The sequence below is a fragment of the Heptranchias perlo genome, chromosome 26 (genome assembly GCF_035084215.1).
Source record: "Heptranchias perlo isolate sHepPer1 chromosome 26, sHepPer1.hap1, whole genome shotgun sequence".
Taxonomy (NCBI): domain Eukaryota; kingdom Metazoa; phylum Chordata; class Chondrichthyes; order Hexanchiformes; family Hexanchidae; genus Heptranchias; species Heptranchias perlo.
The window spans coordinates 33,202,747-33,224,547 of record NC_090350.1 but is presented as its reverse complement, the minus strand read 5'-3'; the positions used below and the strand labels follow the sequence as shown (position 1 = coordinate 33,224,547).

The 21,801-nt window shown below is 39.6% G+C and overlaps 1 protein-coding gene across 9 annotated transcripts in view; it reads left to right on the top strand.

The window, feature by feature from the left end:
• Positions 1–21,801, top strand: part of qkia (QKI, KH domain containing, RNA binding a) — a 91,628-nt gene that overhangs the window by 16,384 nt on the left and 53,443 nt on the right. For all 9 annotated transcript variants that reach the window (XR_010967318.1, XR_010967319.1, XM_068006733.1 and 6 more), the window contains exons 2-3: positions 4,223–4,365; positions 18,018–18,134. Coding sequence is in view for 7 of the 9 variants with exons in the window: in XM_068006733.1 (XP_067862834.1) it covers positions 4,223–4,365; positions 18,018–18,134 (260 nt within the window). In the remaining 2 variants the exon portion in view is untranslated. The remainder of the gene's footprint in view (positions 1–4,222; positions 4,366–18,017; positions 18,135–21,801) is intronic.

Sequence of the window (21,801 nt, the reverse complement as noted above, 5' to 3'; positions counted from 1 at the left end):
TTGCATTGAATTTATCTCACTTTATACTGCAGGGTGACTACAGAATCATGTTGCAAAATATAGTTATGAATGTGATTTTTGGAATAGTGCATGGACAATCCTGTGCATAGTATGTATATTTACTATAAAGTAGTATTCACTGCACGTAAAATGATTGTGTATCTGTTACGAGCTTTTACAGTGATTTGATTTTGATTTGTGGTTACTTTACCCAATTCTGATTGTGTGGTGCTACCTTTTTAATGTCTTCTCCCTTGATTGTGTTCTTTTGTTGATTGTACCTCTGGACTCCCAGATTAATTAATTTGGTCAGGTTTGGTTTCTATTCTTTAGTATTTTAGATGTCCTAAGGGATGCAATCCTTTGATTAGAATAGCTTTATATTTGTGTTTACTTAATGAGATTCTTGTAGAACCAAGGGTATCTAGCTGTAGAGTTTCTCATTAAATTACTGCTTGAAGCAAAGAAGCTTGAAAAGGCTGACAGGGAATGACTGGTGTACGTTTGTATAGAAAATGACCAATTTTCCTTCTGTGATCTTTCAACTATTGGCATTGTGAGATTTCCATAAGACCAGCCATCTGAATACCTCCTGAATTCAGTTAATCCAAGACACATGGTGTACTATATAAATGCAAGCTCGGGCTTTTTGTTTACCAATGAAGCAGCTGACAAAGCTAATCTTGAATCTTGTAGGTCAGTGGTGTCCAAAATTAGTCTTGGACTTGTAGTCGTGTACGTGGCACCTTGGAACCCACATATAAAGCTTAAACCCATGTTCTCATTAATTTGGATATATTTTAATTTGCTGATATCAATTTGTTGGTATTCTGATTCAGGACTTATGTACCAATGAGACAACAGGGCTAAAAAGCCTTCCCCAAAACTACTTGCACATAAAATTCAAAAAGGACAAAGGCTCCTCCCTTTCAGCACAAGGGGCCCCTGACAGGAAATTAAGGGTAGCTTTCCTCTGAGCGCAGTGCACCAAGTGTCTCGTACCTGTTGGGTTCCCCAAGTAAAATCTACCTCGTGTTCAATACTTGGAAACAATTAAGGTGGTAGAGGTTTTTCAAGGTACAATTAAGAGTTGGAAGAATTAATGTATTGTCGGATACGTAAATGATACTTTTGGCTTCAGTTGGTCAGTTTTTTTTAAAAGAGCAAATTGAATGTTTTTACTGCAGTGAAAAGCTATTTCAGTTGAGAGCTACAGTTTGAGGAAAGAACTCCTGTGATCTGTTATCAGTTTGGCTTTGCATTATGAGTGGTTTTTACTTAGTTATACCAGGTTATATACTACGGTTGCTCGTATCATAACTGAATATGCTACCATTGAACCGTCATGGTAGGTTAAAGCTCGTGTATGCATCTCAATGCAAGATCTTTACATTGTTCAATTGAGTTTATTTTCTGTTGCAAATTTGAGCCTTGATTTACAGTCGTTTTGCGTTGCTTTGATAAATGTAGTCTAGTGCTGCTAATGTTGAATTTAAAAAAAGTGACTTGTATCCTATCGTTTATCTTCCTCCAGCGCCATTAGTTAGATAACCAAGTGCCACTCTATTTTCCCACAGGGAGATTGGGATGTCATGCGGAGTAGGTTTCACATTCTGTAGATTAGACCTTTTTTAAATGAATGTTAACTGTTTCGATAAGGCTTGACATTTTTCCATGCTGCACATGTTGGTTTATTTTGGGAGTTGATAAATTAAAGCAGGAGATAAGCTTACCAAAATGGGATGGGGCGGGAGCTGTTAACCTTAATGTTTAATTTGTAGACGTTTTGATAAGTTGCATTCTTCCACGAATGAAGTGCTACCTGAAAGTCTATACCATAGCTTTTTGCCTTAAATTAACATGGAATTTTGTTTACGGTCAACTTGAGCTGAAGACAGAATTAATGCTTACCTCCAATTTCATGGAATATTCCTTTATCTTTAAATACTTATGAAATCATACTGGATTAAATTTGGAGGAATTCTTGAAACAGGGTGTTCAAGTCTAACTACTTCCACAAACATTCTGTGAATCTTGTGAATTCTGTGAGTCCTGGTTTTGTACACTTAATTAAGCAAAATTTGCTGGAAATGTGGAGCACCCAAACACTTGTGTTAAGTTCTTGATTAGCTTAGAATGTGCAATATGTTTCAGTTGGGCTTTAAGCAGGATTCAAGCTTTGGTTCACTGATCTCAGCATGTTGTAAGCAATTTTAGGCTCTTTAACATCTACATTTGTTGCAAAAGATAAACGGATGACTTTAAAGAAGGGTAAAATGCAAGGGTTTTATTTTGATAAACGAAGTATGGAAACACCTCACCATAAAATCCTAGCTTGTGAAGTAAATCAGGGGTTGTCGTATGTAATATCTGGATTGACTTGGCTGGCTTGTTCATGCTAACACATTTTATAGGCAGCTTTCGGGTTGAGTGACTTTGACAATTCTGGTTAGGCAGTGAAGGATGGAGCTTGACAATATAACAGTTGTCTTTGTTTTAGTATTTCTGTCATGTATGTTGGGTGACATCACTCTTGGTTTAATGGTGCACACTCCTTTCTTGCAGTCATGTGGACCTGAAGTTTCGGTTCAAATCCATTTTCTGGTTAAGGTATTATGGGAATTCCACTTGTTCAGGAATACCCTTCCTTCCAAACAGACCGTCTCAAACTTGAGAGGGTATGTAGGTTCCGCTATGTAATACACCCAGTTCTTTGGCGTCCATTTTTAACAGCAAATGGGGGTAATGTTGGAGTTGATTTACTTCTAGTATTGTCTTTTGTGTTGGGTTTACGGTGTTTCTTGGTAGCCACAACCAAAGCAGCCATGGTGCCTGGTGTCTTTTTGTGGCGTTAGCCACTTAATCTTTACCAGATATTTATTAATAAAGCCATATTAACATCCCGCAAAAAATGCTTAGCCGAATGGGTGGGGAAGAGAGGTTTGGGAGCCTCTGGAGTGCAGGTCTTTGTGAACCCCTGGTCAGAAATCTGTGGTGCTGGTTAGGTGGATAATCTTCAAAGCTCTTTTTTTTATATTCTAATTCAAACTCTGGATGCTGACTCCCCAGATGCTAGGTGTACCATTTCAAATTAAGAAAAGTATAAAATCTTCTTTAGAGTTGAGTAGATGAGCCTTTTTAAGTGTGTTTTTTTTACCTTAAATTCCTTTTATAAGGATAATACTATGCATCTGCAACAGTTTCCATTATTCACATTTGTTTGGTCTCCATGTGCATTAGGACATAGGCTGCCATTCAGTGGAGGGGGAAATCTGTCAAACCAATGCAGGTGCTTGTTCATGCTAGCTCTTGGTTTTAAAATTGTACACTGAGTTCTGCAGATTTGGTTCTAGCACCACACTCCCACAGACAGCTGCTCCTTCATTGTATCCTTTTTCCTAAATGAGACCTGTTCTTATGTACCCCAGTGGATTGTGTTATGCCTGACGTCACTTTTGGAAGGTGATACATGAGGTGAAATCCAAATTCCAGAGACTATGTTCAAGATTGTTAATTGCCCAACTGTAGATCTGATGAGGAATTGAGCGTGGGCAAGAAGCATTTGCAAGACGATTTCCTTAATGTTGCATTATTTTAATTGCATTACACATCATCTCGAATGATTTGAGGGAAACTTATAGGCACCTGTCTAACTGACCAGTGTTAATCACAGGTTATTCGTGTTTACAAATTTTGTCACTTGTCTAGAATGGATTAATGCAGCCTTTGGTAGTGATTCATGTTTTGTCCTTTTGTTTTTGCCAGCACGCATTGACCCCAAGTTAGGTGTGTGTTCTAATCCTAACTGAAAATCTGTTGCACCTGATGACGAATTTCTTGAATTTGAGCAAAGTGTCATCCTCTGACCCCTATTCTAGGACTTCTCTCTGGTTGTCTTCACCCATTTCAAGTTTTCCTCCAGTTAGTTAACTAAGAATGTGAAATTTAGCTGCATTGTATACCCCCACTCCTCCTCCTCTCTAGAAATTGGGTTCTGGGATTGTTAATCAAGAAGCTGTTGGGAGCTCAAAATAATGGTTCGGTTCAGATTTTTTTCTGTAGGGAATAAACCCACCATACATTATTTTTGTGCATAGTCTAATTGGAACTTAAATTTAGCTTTGTAAAGGCCTGAGATTTGTTGCTTCTGAACATTTGCACTCACTTTTTCTTTCTGAACTTCCCTTTTGAGTAATTGAAAATCTTCATTTTTTTTTTACAGAAATAAGCAGAGTACGAAAGGACATGTATACTGATACAATGAATGGCCTTGTAGACAAGCTGCCAATGGACCTACCAGACCCCATAGGACCTATTATGCAGTTACAAGAAAAACTATTTGTGCCTGTGAAAGAATATCCAGATGTAAGTATCTTTTAAAAAATTATTTTAATACGAAATAGGCACTTCTGATTTGTACAGATCTTCAAAATACCCACCTACTTTCATAAATGGGAGAAACTCAGATTTCAAACTGAAGCTGAAGAACATACTGATATTGGTTGCATTTTATTTGCCTGTTTTTAACTGCAAACCAATCATATTTTATAGAAGTAATCTGAGTTAAATTCATACTGTAAAAATACTGAGATGGTTTTCTTCTAGTTGGTGGAATATTGGTTTTATATGTATACGTTTCACCCCCAGGTTTGCATGCTGTAAACACTGGAATGAAAATGCAGCTGGTGCCCAATTTTACTGCGCTTCATTACCTTTTTAAATCGTGTTCAAATATATCCAATGATAGTTCATGATTTGTACCCGCTGTTTTTTGTTTTTCTGGCGGATGGGTTTCTCCATACCTCCAATCTCCACATGCCCCATGTAAAATACTGACATCCTGTTTACATTGCAGTGATTTGGTTGTAAACTGCAACCATAAGTTAAAATGTTGTAAATAAACGTTTTGTCTCAGTACAAATTTATATATAATGGGGGAAGGAGAAGGGAGTAACCTTGAGAATCTGGTTGTTAAATAATACATCAGTGAAGTGAATTAAAAGATGGCTAGAGAAGTGGCAGCGTTGATGAGCGGGATATGACATCTGTTGAAAGGATGGATATAGTGGCAGAGGGGGTAATGGTTTGTGAAATTAATAGAAAATTGGAGACCATAGATCAGACTGATGTGTCTATTGAACAACGAGCACTTTTGTTCACAAATGAAGGGTGCTAGAAGAGCTTTCCCAGATATGGGGGAGTTAGTTTTGAATGGATTGGGCTGTGGAGGAGTCACGGGTTATCAAAGGGTGGGGGGGGAAGAAGCAAGAGGAAATGAAGCTTATTTTGGAGGCAGGTTTAGCAATGGAGCAGATGTGAGAGTTGTACTTGAGATAGGCAGAAATGTCTAAAGGATGGAGAACTAAAATTGGAGCCATCAAAGGCAAGAGTTGGTAGTGTACAGATGTGGGAGAGATGGTAGCTGCTGGTTGGAATTGTGAAAAACATGAAAAGACATGTCAAGAATTTCAAGAAATCAGATTTAATTGCCCTGCTGAAGGGCAGAGAGGCAATCAAGATGCAATTAATCAGCCATTGAGGGGAATGGGTTTTGAGTCATCTGTAAGAATGGATAGTGTTGGATGATAGATGGGAGAAGCCAAAGATGAAGAACATTGAGGGAGGGAGGACAAACTCCTGGGGGAGCCCCGAGATCATGGCTTTTCCATCAACTACAGCAAAGATAGAATGATTTGAAAGGAACTTGGATATTCACAAGCATACCTTTTTAGGATGCCATACAATGGCAACTTTACATGTGATAATAGGTGATTCTGTATTTGAAGTTAAGTAGGTAGCATGAAGAACCAGAAGGATTAGGTGTTGGTTTAATTTTGTAATTAATAATCGGTAGTCTGTGAAGTGGAGATGTGGAGCAGATACATACGGTATTCGGGCTGATCCAAACTAGTATATTTCATTCTGGCGACCATTGGATGTGATACAATAAAGCCAATGCCAAAAGTATTGCAGTTATGGAAGAGTTTTTAGATGAACAGTTTCTGGGACTATGAGGAGAGCTCTAGGGATGATTAAGCGAGATGTAGATCTAGAAAATGGCAGATGTAGAAAGGCATGTATCTGAGAGAAGCATCTCCAGCAGCTTTTTCAAGTTGAAGCAGTTGTGAACAGGCTAGAAAATGGGTGAGACCTGGAGGGTAGTAAATGTTTTGCTGATATTCGAAAAAAAAAGTGCGAGGCAGAACTGGGAGATATCGACCTGTTAGCTAACATCTGTAGAAAATGCTTGAAAGCATATTACGGGATGTTATCCATATCCATCTGAATACCACAGAGGCTATAATAAGTCATCAACTTCTAAGTAATGCGCTGTCTAAAACAAAATTAATTACTGGAATCTTTTTCAAAGAGTAACTAGTTGAGGGGAATCCAAGTGGATATTTGCTTAGATTTTCCAAAAACAGATGAAGCTTACAAAGATTAGTTATGCAATTGAATTTAAGAAATGTTAAAATAATATTGAAATATGATGTAGCAATTGTGGGATGACTGCTAGTCGTGGAAGGTTTCTCGTCAACTGGAAGATGCACAGCATACTGGTGTGCGTGGAGTGCCTGTGTAAGGTACTGTAAGTTGAAACAAAAAGGTATACCCATTGGAGTTATAGTAACTGTTTTGAAGGCAAACACAACAGACAATTTGTCCACATGGTCTCACAAACAGCAAATGAAATATGACCAAATTAATTATTTTGTTGATGTTGGTTGAGGGATAATTGGCCAGGACACCAGGAGAACTCCCTACTCTCCAAATAGTGCCATAGGACCTTTTATGTCCACCAGAGCAGACTGGGCCTCTGTTTAACGTCTCATCTGAAAGGTGGTATCTCTGACAATGCAACACACTTGGTACTGAACTGAAGTGTCTGCCTATATAATTTTCTGGAGACTGTGACCCCACAACTGTCAGATTTTGGGGTTGAGGCTGCTACCAAGTGAGCCAAACTGACAATTTTTAAAGGACATTGATATTTTGGAGGGGGCTCAAGAGCAGAAAGGATGATTCCAAGTTGGCACTGATGGTGTAAAGTGAGAACAGAATTCAGTTCTTCATTGGTAGTAAGAAAGTTAGAAGTGAGTGTTTGAGCAGACATGCCCATTGTCAGAGAAACTTGTGAATGAACCTGATGGTAACAGTTTGGGAAATTGCATAAATAGCCTACTATGCACATGTGAAAATCTCCACGGGATGAATACACCTTGTATGATAGTGAATGCTACAGACCAGGAAGTCAGGCTTGACCCTGGTTTGTGCTAAGTTAGCTGATCTCAGCTGGGGTCCACAAAAGAGCACCACAGTTAATAATATAACCACTTGGAGGGGGTTGGAATCAGCCAGGATTACTGGTCATGATCACTGACTTCCATTACTAATTTTAAGTGTGTATGTCTGAGGACAAAATTTGTTTCAGCTGCAATGACTCAGATGGTTGAGTAGCTTGCTTAACACTTGCTATTCAGGGTTGCACATGAAGTATTGCTATTTTGGCAAGGTGCCAGATGGTTGCTCATGACTGGAACCATGCTCCAGCTTGACTTCTCCCTTCAGATCACTAGGGTGGGTGGTGAGGGGAGGTGGGAGAAAGCTCCCAACTTAGTTTGATCAAAATAATTCAATCTCTGGCTGCTGTTTTAGACTACAGTAATATGAATGTTTCCTGTTAACCAAACTTGGCTGATGCAAGCTTCCAAAGTAGATTGTGCACTGAACTCCTGAATGCATTTTTGTTTTAATTTGTATTTCAGTCCACACAGCTGAGTAGAACTTCTTTCCTAGCACTTGGTCCCCTACCTACCTCATACCTCCTTTGTATTTTAATCGCCAGATCTGTTAATTTTTTAGCTCAGGCCTCCATGACAGTGTTAGGATTACAGCCTTACAGATAACTGGCTGTAACAAGGATTTATTATTCCTTGCTATAATTTTGGATGTATGGCAATCCCCAACCTCCTGAATGTAGAACTTCAGGTAAAGTATCTGGAGCAACATCACTATACTGTTAAATCATTTAGGCTACTTCTGATTATGTTTTTAAAAAATTGCTGCATTTGTAATGCCAATTGACCTGATTTAAATCTTAGTGGTCTCTGTTTGTAATGCAGATTTCTTTTTAAGCTACCTTCATGATATGAACACATTTTTTGTACCTGCTTGCTTTGGAATGGTATGTAAAACTGATTGGAAGAGTTTGTCGGTGGGGGGGGGGGGTTTGAAGAAAGAACAGATTTCATATTTACATTAAAAAAATCCTTTTGCATCAGAGATGCCTGGAAGAAGTTTTTGGTTTGCAGCTTTTACCTTTTTATGTAGAGGTTGTAGATTTGTAGAATCCATGCCCTGTTATCCTTCAAAAGCTTGGTCTGTATTTTATGACAGTGGTAATATGCTCAAGAATGAAATGGGACAAACTGACTGTGCTCAAGTCTAGATATTACGTTCAACTAATGTAGCCATGTTAAATTTTGTTCCCAAAGTGATTTGTTGATGCGGATATGTTTTGATAGCAATTATTTTGAAGGCTAAACAGATCTGAAGGACACTAAGAAAATGGATCCATTTTTAAAGCAAAGCTGAAAGAATGTAGCTGTGGTCCTTTTTCACCTGGGATCAATTACATTGCAGTCCATTTGAGATCAAGTGATCAACTTTTTTAATGGAGAGGAAGATGAGTGAAAAATATAATGTTTTAGGGCCTCTCCTTGGAAGATCAAAATCCCATTTCCTCCTTCCCATGCTACAATATGATCATGAAATATCTTTGATTAGGCTCTTTATCATGGAAAAATAAACCTGCCTTGATAAATGTAAACATTGGATGTTCTGTTAATTTTTGGAATGATGGGCAGAGTTTAATATCTTGCTGTTTCTTACAGAAGCGCTTGTACTACATGCTAATTATGTTTAGCGTGCTCAAAATTATTCTTAAAATCCTACATAAGATTTTAAAATTTTATCTTGGTATTTTTAGTTGGGAGGAGGGAGTGAAGCCTCATGGTATCGCATACACCCCAAACACTGCAGATTTTTTGAGCTACATCAGTTACCACATTTATGAAACCTTTTTCAGGGAATTGAAGCTGCACAGTGAGTTCCCAAATTTGAAGTTCACAGTAATTTGTTTCCTGCAAATGTTTCTAATATTGACTAGTGCTTTTGATCACCATACAGATGAGCTGAAATTGGACATTGCCATCGCTGCACACCTGTCAGTTTAAAAAATATTAGGTGAAATCATTCCTGCAGAATTTTAAATGGAAGAAAATTGCATTTTCCTTAAACTACTTAACCTATAAACTTCAAGTTGAAATGAATCCACATTTATTTTTGGTGGGAGCATTGAAAACTAGGATTGGCTCAACACAGCAATCTTAACTGCAACTGCTTCAAATCATCTGTTTGTACTATCCCAATCTCTGCAATTTAAAGATGCAAACTTGCTTCAGGATTCTTTTCTTTCCTACCCCTTTTTTGTGTAAGTAATCTAACAGAGAAGGTAATTTCAAACAGGTAGCTATTAAAAATGTTACTAGTTTTTAAGATTATAGATTTCTTGGGATTTTGGTAAAACTACACATGTGTCATGAGTTGTCCTGTGATTAGACAAAAAAAAGCAGAGGTTGGGGGTGTCATGATTCTTCCTGATGGGTTGGAGTCTGTCATGCCAAGCTCTTCTGCAGAATCAACACACATTTGGTTTGCTCTGAATTTTTTTTCCCGTAAGAACATTTGACACAACTTTCGCGTTTTGCAGGAGTAAATGAAGCTGTTCGACAGTTCTTAACGTTGGATTTCCACCTCAACAGCCAGCTTATGGGCTCCTTTTCAGGAGCCTATTTTCCTTTGCACTTCAGGGAATTCTGGAGGGTGGGGGAAGATAAAAAGGCATGAGTATTGCCAACATGAAGGGTAAAAGAATAAGAAAGGGGGAGAAGCAAGATATAGATAAGGGACATAAGGCAATATGAGAAGTGGGAGGAAAAACGTTATCTATAATTTAGGTATCACAGACATACCTAACTAATTGTACATGATTTCCATAACTTTTGACTTTTCAAAAATAAAACCATACCCAGTTGATTGCCCCAAATAATTATCATGGCAATTTTTAGTCTTGGCAACCAGTTTTATATTGCCCGTTTACTTGAAGTTCATGGCATATATTCCGAATCAGCTTTGGTTTCGTAAAAGCTGAATTCGAAGCACTGTTGTATGTTTTTGAGCTGTACATTGACATGGTTTAATTGTGTGATGTCATGAGTGTATTAAAATTTACTGTGAATAAGTTGTTACTGAGACCCAAACAGTCTCCTGGGAGATTGGATTTAGGGTCGAGGAAGCAGTTCACTGACTTCAAACCAGTTATTCATTAAATCAGAAGAGAAAACTGCAGGGACTTCAGCATGCTGTTTAGGGGAATGGCTGGTAATTCTGTGGTGACAAAACTGCATTTTCCCCCTACAGATGTTTGATCTTTTAGCTAATACTAAATCTGCTGCTCACTTGTAGCTGTATGGGATGTTATGCATCTCATCTGAGAGCATATTTGATATTTCTAACCTGACTGAAATTAATTCAGGCTTTGCTGTCATGTAGGCTGTAGTGCCAAAACTCCAAAATAGGTTTGCTGTTCATCTGCAATCTTGTATGAAAATCTGCTTTGCCACTTAGCCCTGTGACATCAGAAAGCCATAACTTTCAATACCACAGACTAATATACCTGTCAGGGCACTGCTTAGTTTGGGGAGATACTCAATGGGCCGACTCCTTTTGTGGTGATTGTGTCTTGGCCTTGGGCTTTTCATTGAAACTTGACTTCAGCTACTAAAAGCCCAACTTGTTTTTGGAACTTATTTCCACCTCCAGAATGTGGTGAAAGCTGGGAGGAAGAAAAATAAGGTGTGTATTTAGATCGGCATAGATGAGAATTAAATTGAGTAAGAGGAAGGTGGCAACAGGATAATAGGATTGTGTTTAAAATTTAAGATGGATTCAAATGTTGAGTTGATGCAGGAATAAAACTACTACTCAGATTAGGTTTGGCTAATGTTGATGTTTTGTTTGAGCATTAGAAGTAGTAGAATTGAAGAAAATTAAGCAACTAGCTGAATGGGGGAGATGTATCCTTGGACCTGCTTGTAGTTTTGGGGCTAATGGTCATTTGAGGTATGGAGCATGGATTTTCTTTGCTCAGTTCCTAAGGTGAACATAGTGGAGGGGGAGGGGGGAGGTGACGACTTCCACGTTTGTCTTGAGATTTAATCAACCTGAATTGAAATTATCATGTCAGTTGGCATGGAAGCTAAACCAGAGTTGTATTTGATGAGATGGCCTCTTAAGTCGTCTTGTAACCTGAAGCTCTCTACCTGTTAATTGTTTTGTGGTTACAGGAACTACTGAGTCTGTGTAAAATGCATCTCAAATCCTGTTCAACTTTTTTTTTCTTTCAGAATTGGTAATGTGTAGACAGTGGTTCATTGACTGAAATGCATCTCCTTGAATATTCTTGTCCCCGCTTGCATTAATTAGCTCAACTTTGCTGCAAAATTTATTTCCATGCACTTAAGTACTTGTCTACTGGAATTGTATTGGAATTACTATTTGGCACTGTGATAGTGCCCTTGTGCTGAGTTTGTGGCAAATTTATTTTCAGTTTCAAGAGATGGAAGTAAAAGACCATGCACTTAAGCACGAAGAAAGCTCTAGAGGCATTCACCATATTTTATTGACAGCTGAGAAATAGCATGTAGACGTTTTAAGTGTGTATAGTTCCTCTGGACCTTGGGATCAATGATATAAACCTTATTCAACATTTTGTATGAGGTTGCATCACTTTAATAGATCCTAGCTGATGCTACTTTGGGAGGGGGTAGGAAAAGTGAGGTAAAGCTTCTGACTGGTTTTATCTACAGTTTAAAAAAAATCAGTTCACAATTCTGCCATGTTGACATTTAAGCCTTGCTGTTGGATTTTCATGTTGCCTTAATGTATAGAACTCTGTACATGACTATTGTATGTCCCTGCAAGTTTTGTGTATTCTATATTGTAGTGTGTACGCTTATCAAACCATGACATGAGAAATCATGTGAACTTGTGCAAAACATTTTTTTTAAAAGCAAGAGGTCATTAACTGCTGGTTAAATGGGTGCTGCAAATCCTGTTTACAACTATTTTCTACCTATAATTGGCTTGTCTTAAGAACTACTGATAGCTGGCATCAGTTTCTGTCTTAACTGGAATTAAGTATATTTATTCTCTTTCCTCCCTGTCCCCCCTCCCCCAGCCAGCTAGCAATGCCACACTTGTTAGTAGCTTTACAATGAGTTGGTAAGCTAAAGTTTGCAGGGTTGCATTTCAGGTGTTGTTCCCTCTCTTTCTGCAGATACTTTAAAAGCTATGGGATTGTGATGTTAAGCGATCACTTTCTCACAACTAAGCTTTTATTTTCTCCAATTAGCTGAAAGAAAACCATGTTGGGTGTTAATAGATTCCTTTTTCTCCTTGCCAGCAAACAAAGTTGGAATGAAAGCATTGGTTCATCCAGCAGCTCTTGCAGCTTGGCATTTAATAATTTCCCTTTTAAACACAAATATGACTAAAGCTTGTCGTAAATATGAAAAATTTGTTAAAATATGTTCTTCACCCCCGCAGCCACACGGATGGCTGAACTAATTGTTTTGTTGGCAGCTACTGTAGTCTGATTTCATCTGGCTAAATGATGTCACTAGTCAGCCATCCCTCTACACATTTAATAATGCAGTTTGTTTTTGTCTTTCAAATATAATGGGCCAGCTAAATTGTATCTGCTTGCTAAGCATATTGGAAATGCTTGCTTGGTGGTTTTTCTATTTTTAGAAAAAATTGCTCGACGGTCACTACAATAATGGAAGGGGAATATTGTTTAGCATTTTGATATATAAGGGCAACGGCACTCATTTTGAGTGCACATGTTATGGAGATAGGGAGGAATGTTAGTAGACTGGAGGGCACTCTACATTGTAGGCTGGGTCTCAGGAGAGCACCCTAAGGGCAGTGTTCTCTTGAATGTACCTCCACATTGTACTGCCTGATGCCATGAACTGGTGGTAAATGGGAAGTGCAAGCTGGATGTGACATTTTGGCTAGCAAATATTTGGAGTGTTGACCTAACAATGCTGTGTCATATCTTCAATATGAAGATGTGTTTGATATCACTGAACAATGTCATGACATCACATGGGGAGAGGGAGCTTTCTCATGAAATTGGATAAGATAGTGTCAGGCTGCTCTTGCTTTGGGCTCCTAATTTGCCATAGTTTTCAAGCAATCTAGCTTTAAATTAGATGCTTAGCTCAATGCCTTCCACAGGGCATAATGTAGGTGTTGTCTCGTAAGAGTTGTAGTTGATTGTGAAGTATGGACTGCAAAGTTACTCAATTTGCACACTGTCTTGGATTGGGCTTCTCACTCCATATAAATAAATGTGTGTACATTTTTTAATATTTTGGAATAGATCTCCCTAGTAAATCTCCTAATACAGTACAATGATAAACAACATGGAAGCTGTTTAAAAATGCATCAGTGTGCCTCGTGTTGCAACTAACATAATCTTGCCTCACTGCCATTTGTGTATGTTTTCCAAGAGTTTGTGATGGTATTATCTACTGTGATAAAAGATGAAATGAAGACGTACTGCACCGTTTACAACCAATGCTCTCCTGGCCGGCATCCCTCTTCCGTCCTCTAATCTTCAGCTCATCCCCAAACTCTGCTGTCTGTATCCGAACTCGCACCGAGTCCAGTTCACCCACCACCCCGTGCTTGCTGACCTACATTGGCTCTTGGTCCAGCAAAGCCTCAAATTTAAAATTCTCATCCTTGTGTTCAAATCTCTCCATTGCCTCGCCCTTCCTGATCTCTAATGTCCTCCATCCCTACCACCCTCCGAGAACTCTACGTTCCTTCAATTCTAGCTTGTGCATCCCTGATTTCCTACACCCCATCATTGGCGGCCAAGCCTTCAGCTGTCCGGGCCCTAAGCTCTGGAATTCCCTCCCTAAACCCCTCTGCCTCTCTACTTCGCTCATTCAAACCTATCTCTTTGACCAAGCTTTTGATCACTGTCCTAATACTTGCTTATGTGAAGCACCCTTGGACATTTCACTATGTTAAAGGTGCTATATAAATGCAAGTCGTTGTATGTGATCCCTGAAACAAAGAGTTAAACCCTACTGAAGTAGTTGGTCTATGATGCAAACATTAAATCTTGCAATAGAAAGGGCTAGAAAATGAGGGCTAATGCATTTAGTATAGAGGTGAACAAAGGGGTTTGCTGTCACTATTTTGACTGAACTTTTGTTTAATCTTGATACACGAGTTGATCACACCAGAATACTGGATTATGTAAAATTGATAATTCAGAATATTCTAGAAGAAATGACTGTCAGATGGGAGAGAAAATGTCATGGTACCATAAATATGAATTGTGCAGTTGGAGTCTGAAGACTTGGGTGAGTGGCTAAATTGCAATTGTTAAAGGGTTTTTCACACTAGCGTGATTCGACTTGAGAGGCTGATAGAATTCCCACAGCACTGCAATCTTGTCATTGTCACTCTCTGGCTGTATCCTGCATTGCATCAGTGAGACTGCAGCATCCTCATCTGCACAAGAGAGGGAAATGACGCTTAAGTTGATCTGATCTTGGGAATGATGGAATTGTTGGACTTTAATACATAGCAAATGTTCAGTAGCATCTTGTGGTTTCATATGTACATTGTTTTTCATTTAGTGTGAACAGGTGCTTGTTTGTGGAAGGTGTTTTGAGTGCGTATATTTAAAGTGGGTCATTGAATTTATAAATAGCTGGCAAATGAATGCATTACATTTCACTGCATTCACACTGCATGCTGAGGAGAGCTTGCCATGAAATTGTACTCTGGTCTGTGAATTAAAATGTTTTCAAAAAAGCATTTCTATGCTTTGTTCATGTTTTTACTGTAATACATAGGAACTGGAGTAGGCCATTTCACCCCTCGAGTCTGTTCCACCATTCAGTGAGATCATGGCTGATCTATGACCTAACTCCATACACCTGTCGTAGCCCCATATCCCTTAATACATTTGGTTAACAAAAATCTATCTCCGATTTGAAATTAACAACTGAGCTATCAACTGTTGTTTGTGGAAGTTCCAAACTTCTACCACCCTTTGTGTGTAGATTTCTAGACACAAGGCATCAAAGGGTATGGGGAGAGAGCGGGAATATGGTATTGAGATAGAGGATGAGCCATGATCTCACAGAATGGCGGAGCAGGCTCGAAGGGCTGAATGGCCTACTTCAACTCCTGCTCCTATTTTCTGTGAATCTGCTTCCAGCACCCTTTCAGGCAATGCTTTCCAGATCATAACTTGCTGCATAATTTTTTTTCCCTTCTTGTTGTCTCTGGTTCTTTGGCAATTACCTGTCTAAAACCATTAAGAGTCTAAATGGGGTAGAGGAGCAAAGGGGTCTCAGGGTCCAGATACACATCACTTAAAGCAGCATCCCCGGTTAATAAAACCATTTTTTAAAAAAGCGAACCAAGCACTGGGGTTAATTTCTGTAAGGATAGAATTGAAAAGCAGAGATGTTACGTTAAACTTGCATAGAACCTTGGTTAGACCACACTTGGAGCACTATGAACAGTTCTGGTGTCCATATTATAAAAAGGATATAGAGGCAATAGAGAAGGTGCAAAGAAAAGGTTCACAAGGATGATACCAGAACTGAGGAGATCTACTGATCAGGGAAAAACTAAAGCTAGGGCTCTTATTTCCAGAAAAGAGAAGACTGAGGGGTGACCTGCTAGAGGTCTTTAAGATAATGAAAAGGTTTGATAGGGTAGACGTGGAGAAAATGTTTCCACTTATGGGAGTGTCCAAAACTAGAGGTCAATATAAGATAGTCACTAATAAATCCAATAGGGAATTCAGGAGAAACTTCTTTATCAGAAGAGTGGTAAGAATGTGGAACATTCTACCCCAAGGAGTTATTGAGGCAAATAGCATAGATACATTTAAGGGGAAGCTAGATAAGCACACAAGGGAAAGGAATAGGGGTAGATGAAGTAGGGAGGGAGAAGGCTCGTATGGCTACCGACCCTTCTGCCACTGGAAACAGTTTCTCCTTATTTACTCTACTCTATCAAAACCCTTCATGATTTTGAACACCTATCAAATCTCTCCTTAACCTTCCCCGCTCGAAGGAGAACAACCCCATTTTCTCTCGTCTCTCCATGTAACTAAAGTCTTTCTTTCCTGTTTGCTGCATTTCCTACATTCCTACATTGACTACACTTCAGAAATACCTCATCGGCTGTAAAGCACTTTGGGACATCCTGAGTCGTGAAAAGTGCAGGTCGTTTGTTTTTATGGTATTCTGTGTTTCAAAGGAGTTAGGGAGCACAAAGGCACTACAGCGTGATCAACCGTGTTTGATGCTGTAAATAGGGGATAGATAATTGGTAATCCTAGGCATACGATCTCATTCATAGCACACACAGTGATATTGTTTTGGGTTCTTGAGACTTGAACTGCTTATGAAACTGTCTATTTGCAATGAGCGCAGGGCAAAAGTGATGGGAGGAAATTCAAACTATAAAAGACAACTTAAGAGTGAGACCGACAAATGCCAATACAGGATCCTAAAGGATGAAAATTAAGAACTGAAACCCTGCAGTCTTTATTACATTTAAAGAACTCAGAACTTCTTTTGCATATACATAGCTACAAAATGTGTCACGATTTCTTCTGTTTTTGCCGAATGGAAAACTACAGTTGCTATTAATTAATGCTGAGAACACCAACAAATTCAGAATTGGCCATTTTGTTTTCATTCATACATTGATACGTGTAATTAGGATTAACTAGTCTACCTGCTGTGAAGCTGTACACAGTAAGTTAGAGAATGTGGTCTCTTAACCTGTCTTGTCTTTATGTTGCTGTTTCTGTTTTCTCTTGATTCATTCTCTCTGCAACACTTTGTTCCCCTACCTGCTTCTGCATTTTTTTGGTCTTTGCTTCCAGGTGGGAGTTGGTGGGAAAAGAGCCACCAACAGCTGAAAGCTGTATTTGGTACTGAGGTTGCAGGGAAAATGTGGCCCTTAGTAGCGCCCTTCCCACCGCCCCCCCACCGCCCAATGCCGCATGCTTCATCCTCTCCTCTCCCACCCTCGTTTACTGTCATTCGCTTCAATCTTAACCCTCCATCCACTCCCCCGGACTTCTCTTTTCCCTTTCCACAAAGGAGATGAAAGGCCCTGTCACTCAACCTATTTTCCCCCCTTACCCTTTTTTCCTATTGATTCCTTGGAGGCTGTGTTTGCTTCCAAAATTCAAAAGAAGAAAATTACACATGGAAAGATTCTCTTTTTGCTATCTCTATCTCTAACTTATAGGATTAGCAATTAGAGCATTTATCTTTTCCAACTCAAAAAAATGCAGGTGAGATAACTAGTTGGCTTCAAAATGAAACTGGTCTTTTTGAAAATTGAACATCTTTTAACTCCCTTTTGCTTGCTCCCATCTCTTTAACTCTGACTCCCCCTCTCTCCATTCTTTCTCTCGCTCACCTTCCCAGTTACAGGTAATTACAAAAAAAGTGGAAACTTTTTATAAGGAGATTTTGCGTAAGACCTGGTTTAAATGGGAGTTTGCAGTGAAACATATACCAAATCTACTATACTATAGGTATTGCTGTGCTAAAACTACTTTTGCCATTTTGAGTAGATTTCTTACTTGAATGTTGTTTATTTGCACATCACAATGTGAGCTGAAAACTTAAATAATTGTCCCAGAGAACCTTGCTTGCAACAAGTTTCTGGCAGTCTAAAGTGAACGACTGTGTATTCAAATCTTCTCTCAAAATTCTGTCTAAATTTTGCATGGTTAATTCAGTACTGTAAATAAGCTGTCCAGTTTGTATAATTAAACTTAATTACATTCTTGAATTCTGACATTGACTTTTTTTCTCTCCCCTCAGTTTAACTTTGTTGGCAGAATCCTTGGCCCAAGAGGGCTCACAGCAAAACAACTGGAAGCAGAGACTGGTTGCAAGATCATGGTTAGAGGGAAAAGTTCAATGCGGGACAAAAAGAAGGTAAGACCTCTATTTAACAGCCTAGCCAGACTTGATGACTAAGGTGCAGAGAGAAAACAGGGAACTATCGGCCAGTTGGATTGATAATCAGTAGTAGGGAAAATGCTGGCATCTATTAATCTATGTGTAGTAACAGCCCTTAGAAAATATGTTCAGGTAGAGTCAACACAGTTTCATGAAAGGGAAATCATGTTTGACAAATTTATTGGAGTTCTTTGAGCGTATAACTAGCAGGGTAGATAAGGGGGGGAAACAGTGGATGTAGTATATTTGGATTTTCAAAAGGCATTCAATAAGGTGCCATGAAAGAGGTTGTTACACAAGATTAGGGCTCATGAGATTGGGGGTAATATACTAGCATAGATTGAGAATTGATTAACGGACAGAAAGGAGAGTAGGAATTAACGGGTCATTTTCGGGTTGGCAGATTATAACTAGTGGGGTGCCGCAGGGATCAGTGCTTGGGCCTCAGTTATTTACAATCAATATTAATGACTAAGATGAAGGGACTGAGTGTAATGTATCCAAGTTTACTCACGATATAAAGCTAGGTGGGAAAGCAAGCTGTGAAGAGGGCACAGAGTCTGCAAAGGGATATAGGCAGGTTAATTCAGTGGGCAAGAAGATGGTAGATAGAGTATAATGTGGGGAAATGAGGTTATTCACTTTGGTAGGAAGAATAGAAAAGCAGAATATTTTAATGGTGAGAAACTATTAAATGGTGTTCAGAGAGATTTGGGTGTCCTTGCACATGAAACACAAAGTTAACATGCAAGCAATTAGGAAGGCAAATGATATATGTTGGCCTTTATTACAAGGGGGTTGGAGTGTAAAAATAAGGAAGTCTTGCAGCGATTGTACAGGGCTTTTGTGAGACCACACCTGGAGTACTGTGTACAGTTTTGGTCTCCTTACCTAAGGACAGATATATACTTGCCTTAGAGGGGGTGCAATAAAGGTTGATTAGATTGATTCCTGGGATGAGAGGGTTGTCCTATGAGGAGAGATTGAGTAGAATGGGCCTATATTCTCTGGACTTTAGAAGAATGAGAGGTGATCTCATTGAAACATATAAGATTCTAAGAGGGCTTGCAGGGTAGATGTTACACTCTGCGAGTCACTCCAGCAGTGTAACATGCAGCTTTTTTTTGCGTAAATAAAGTGAGTATTAGTTCTCCTAAACAAGGCTTAACCAGCCAGATGAAATGTTTCTATAAGTTACTGTGAGGACAAACATTGTATGTTCCCATATAACTCTTAAAGTCAAGGTGAGGAATGTACATGGTAGGAGGTGTCTCTCTTAATCCACACTTGGTATTCCTGCGATAAGTATCGCTTTAGTTAAATGTGCTTTCTACATTGTCTCAACAATATCAGAAAAGCGCACTGTACCAGTGGAATCTGTTTTTCAACTATCCTTATGGCTTCTAAGTGTCCAAATGATATTATAGGCAGTTTTTTTTTCTGTCTGGGAATTGCACCAGCACTGCCCAAACATCCTTCCCTTTGCTCCTTCAATAACAAGGGAGACTACTTTGGACAGTGCAGTCCTCTCCTTGTTTTGAAATCATTTGCTAAACTTTTGATGTGACGATTGAAGTGTGCAAAAAAAACAGGTATCCCAAAGTTTCAACCTGCTGTAGATAATCAATATATTTGAGATGGGGGGGAAAACCATGAACCCTGCTCACATTGACACACTCCTCATGCTGGAGGCTCTCATTTGCCCTATATTTTTGATGGGTAGACCTAGCATTCTTGCAAGAAGTGCACTTGACCAATTTTGGATTGGGTGGGGATGGGTGCGAAGGCAGAGGTGGCCATGACTTAAAAAGGAAGAAATTGGATACACAAACTAGATGGAAACTGAAGCACAATTGGGAAACATTGGGTAACATTCAGGTTGAAATTACCCATGTGGAGAATCTGAAAAGAAAATACTGCTAATATACAAAAAAAAACTTGCATTTATATAGTGCCTTTCACGACATCCAACGTTTGAAAGTGCATTATAACGAATGAAGTACTTTTGGAGTGTAGTCACTGTTGCAATGTAGGAAAATAATCAGGATGCCAGTCAGCAGCTGAAGGATGGGTTTTCTTTTGAGATGCTGACAAACCTCCTAGAGACAGACATGAAGTGAAGAAGAATTTGGCATGAGTTGCAGCTTGGAACAAATGACTAAAGCAGAACTAAAAAGCAGTCCTATTTGTCTTTTTTTATTCAAGTTAACTTAACAGTTGATCAAAGGGCACTTGATATCTACATACAGCTAGCTGCTAGCATTCCCTTAATAGACTAATTCACTTGTCTGAAATCCTAACTGGAGTTCTGGAAGACATGAGAGGTCAGAGATCTGTTTTTAAATATAAAGCATGCCTGTACTTGCCATTGCTGCAAAGCTTCCAGGCATATGCTGCATTGTTAATGCTGAAAACTAAATTGTCAAAATTAAGTAATACACATGTTCAAACTAGGTGAAGTTGAGAGCAGGAATTGGCTAGCTATTTCAGATCCAAGATTATTTGCATCATGAATGAGAAGGTATTTTTCTTAAAATAATGCATTCTTTTGCGAATTTAGGGGGAAAGAAGTATATTTTTGGTGCACTGGCAAGTATGGCTCCACAGCAGTTTGTTAACTGGTCTTTTATTTGTTCATGGGATGTAGGCATCACTGGCAAGGCCAGCATTTATTGCCCATCCCTAATTGCCTTGAGAAGGTGGTGAGCCGCCGCCTTGAACCGCTGCAGTCTGCGTGGTGAAGGTTCTTCAGTACTGTTAGGTAGGGAGATCCAGGATTTTGACCCAGCGACGAAGGAACGGCGACATATTTCCAAGTCGGGATGGTGTGAGACTTGGAGGGGAACGTGCAGGTGGTGGTGTTCCCATGTGCCTGCTGCTCTTGTCCTTCTAGGTGGTAGAGGTCGCGGGTTTGGGAGGTGCTGTCGAAGAAGCCTTGGCGATTTGCTGCAGTGCATCCTGTGGATGGTACACACTGCAGCCATGGTGTGCCAGTGGTGAAGGGAGTGAATGTTTAGGATGGTGGATGGGGTGCCAATCAAGCGGGCTGCTTTGTCCTGGATGGTGTCGAGCTTCTTGTGGTGTTGGAGCTGCACTCATCCAGGCAAGTGGAGAGTATTCCATCACACTCCTGACTTGTGCCTTGTAGATGGTGGAAAGGCTATAGGGAGTCAGGAGGTGAGTCACTCGCCACAAAATATCCAGCCTCTGACCTGCTCTTGTAGCCACAATATGTATATGGCCGGTCCAGTTAAGTTTCTGGTCAATGGTGACCCCCAGGATGTTGATGGGGGATTTGGCGATGGTAATGCCGTTGAATGTCACGTGGAGGAGGTTAGACGTTCTTGGAGTTGGTCATTGCCTGGCACTTGTCTGGTGCGAATGTTACTTGCCACTTATCAGCCCAAGCCTGGATGTTGTCCAGGTCTTGCTGCATGCGGGCGCGGACTGCGTCTGTGGAAGGAAGGCTTCCTTAAATGCCAGTACATGGTTAGATCAGTATCTCCTAGCATTTACAACAAGGGAGTATAGACATTAAGATGCAGTTGGTGATGAGACAGTCACGACTGGACGTGACTCTGTCATCCTGTTGACGAAAGCTGCTGGCTGATGAGTGCAGTCTGTGAACCCATGAACACGAGGG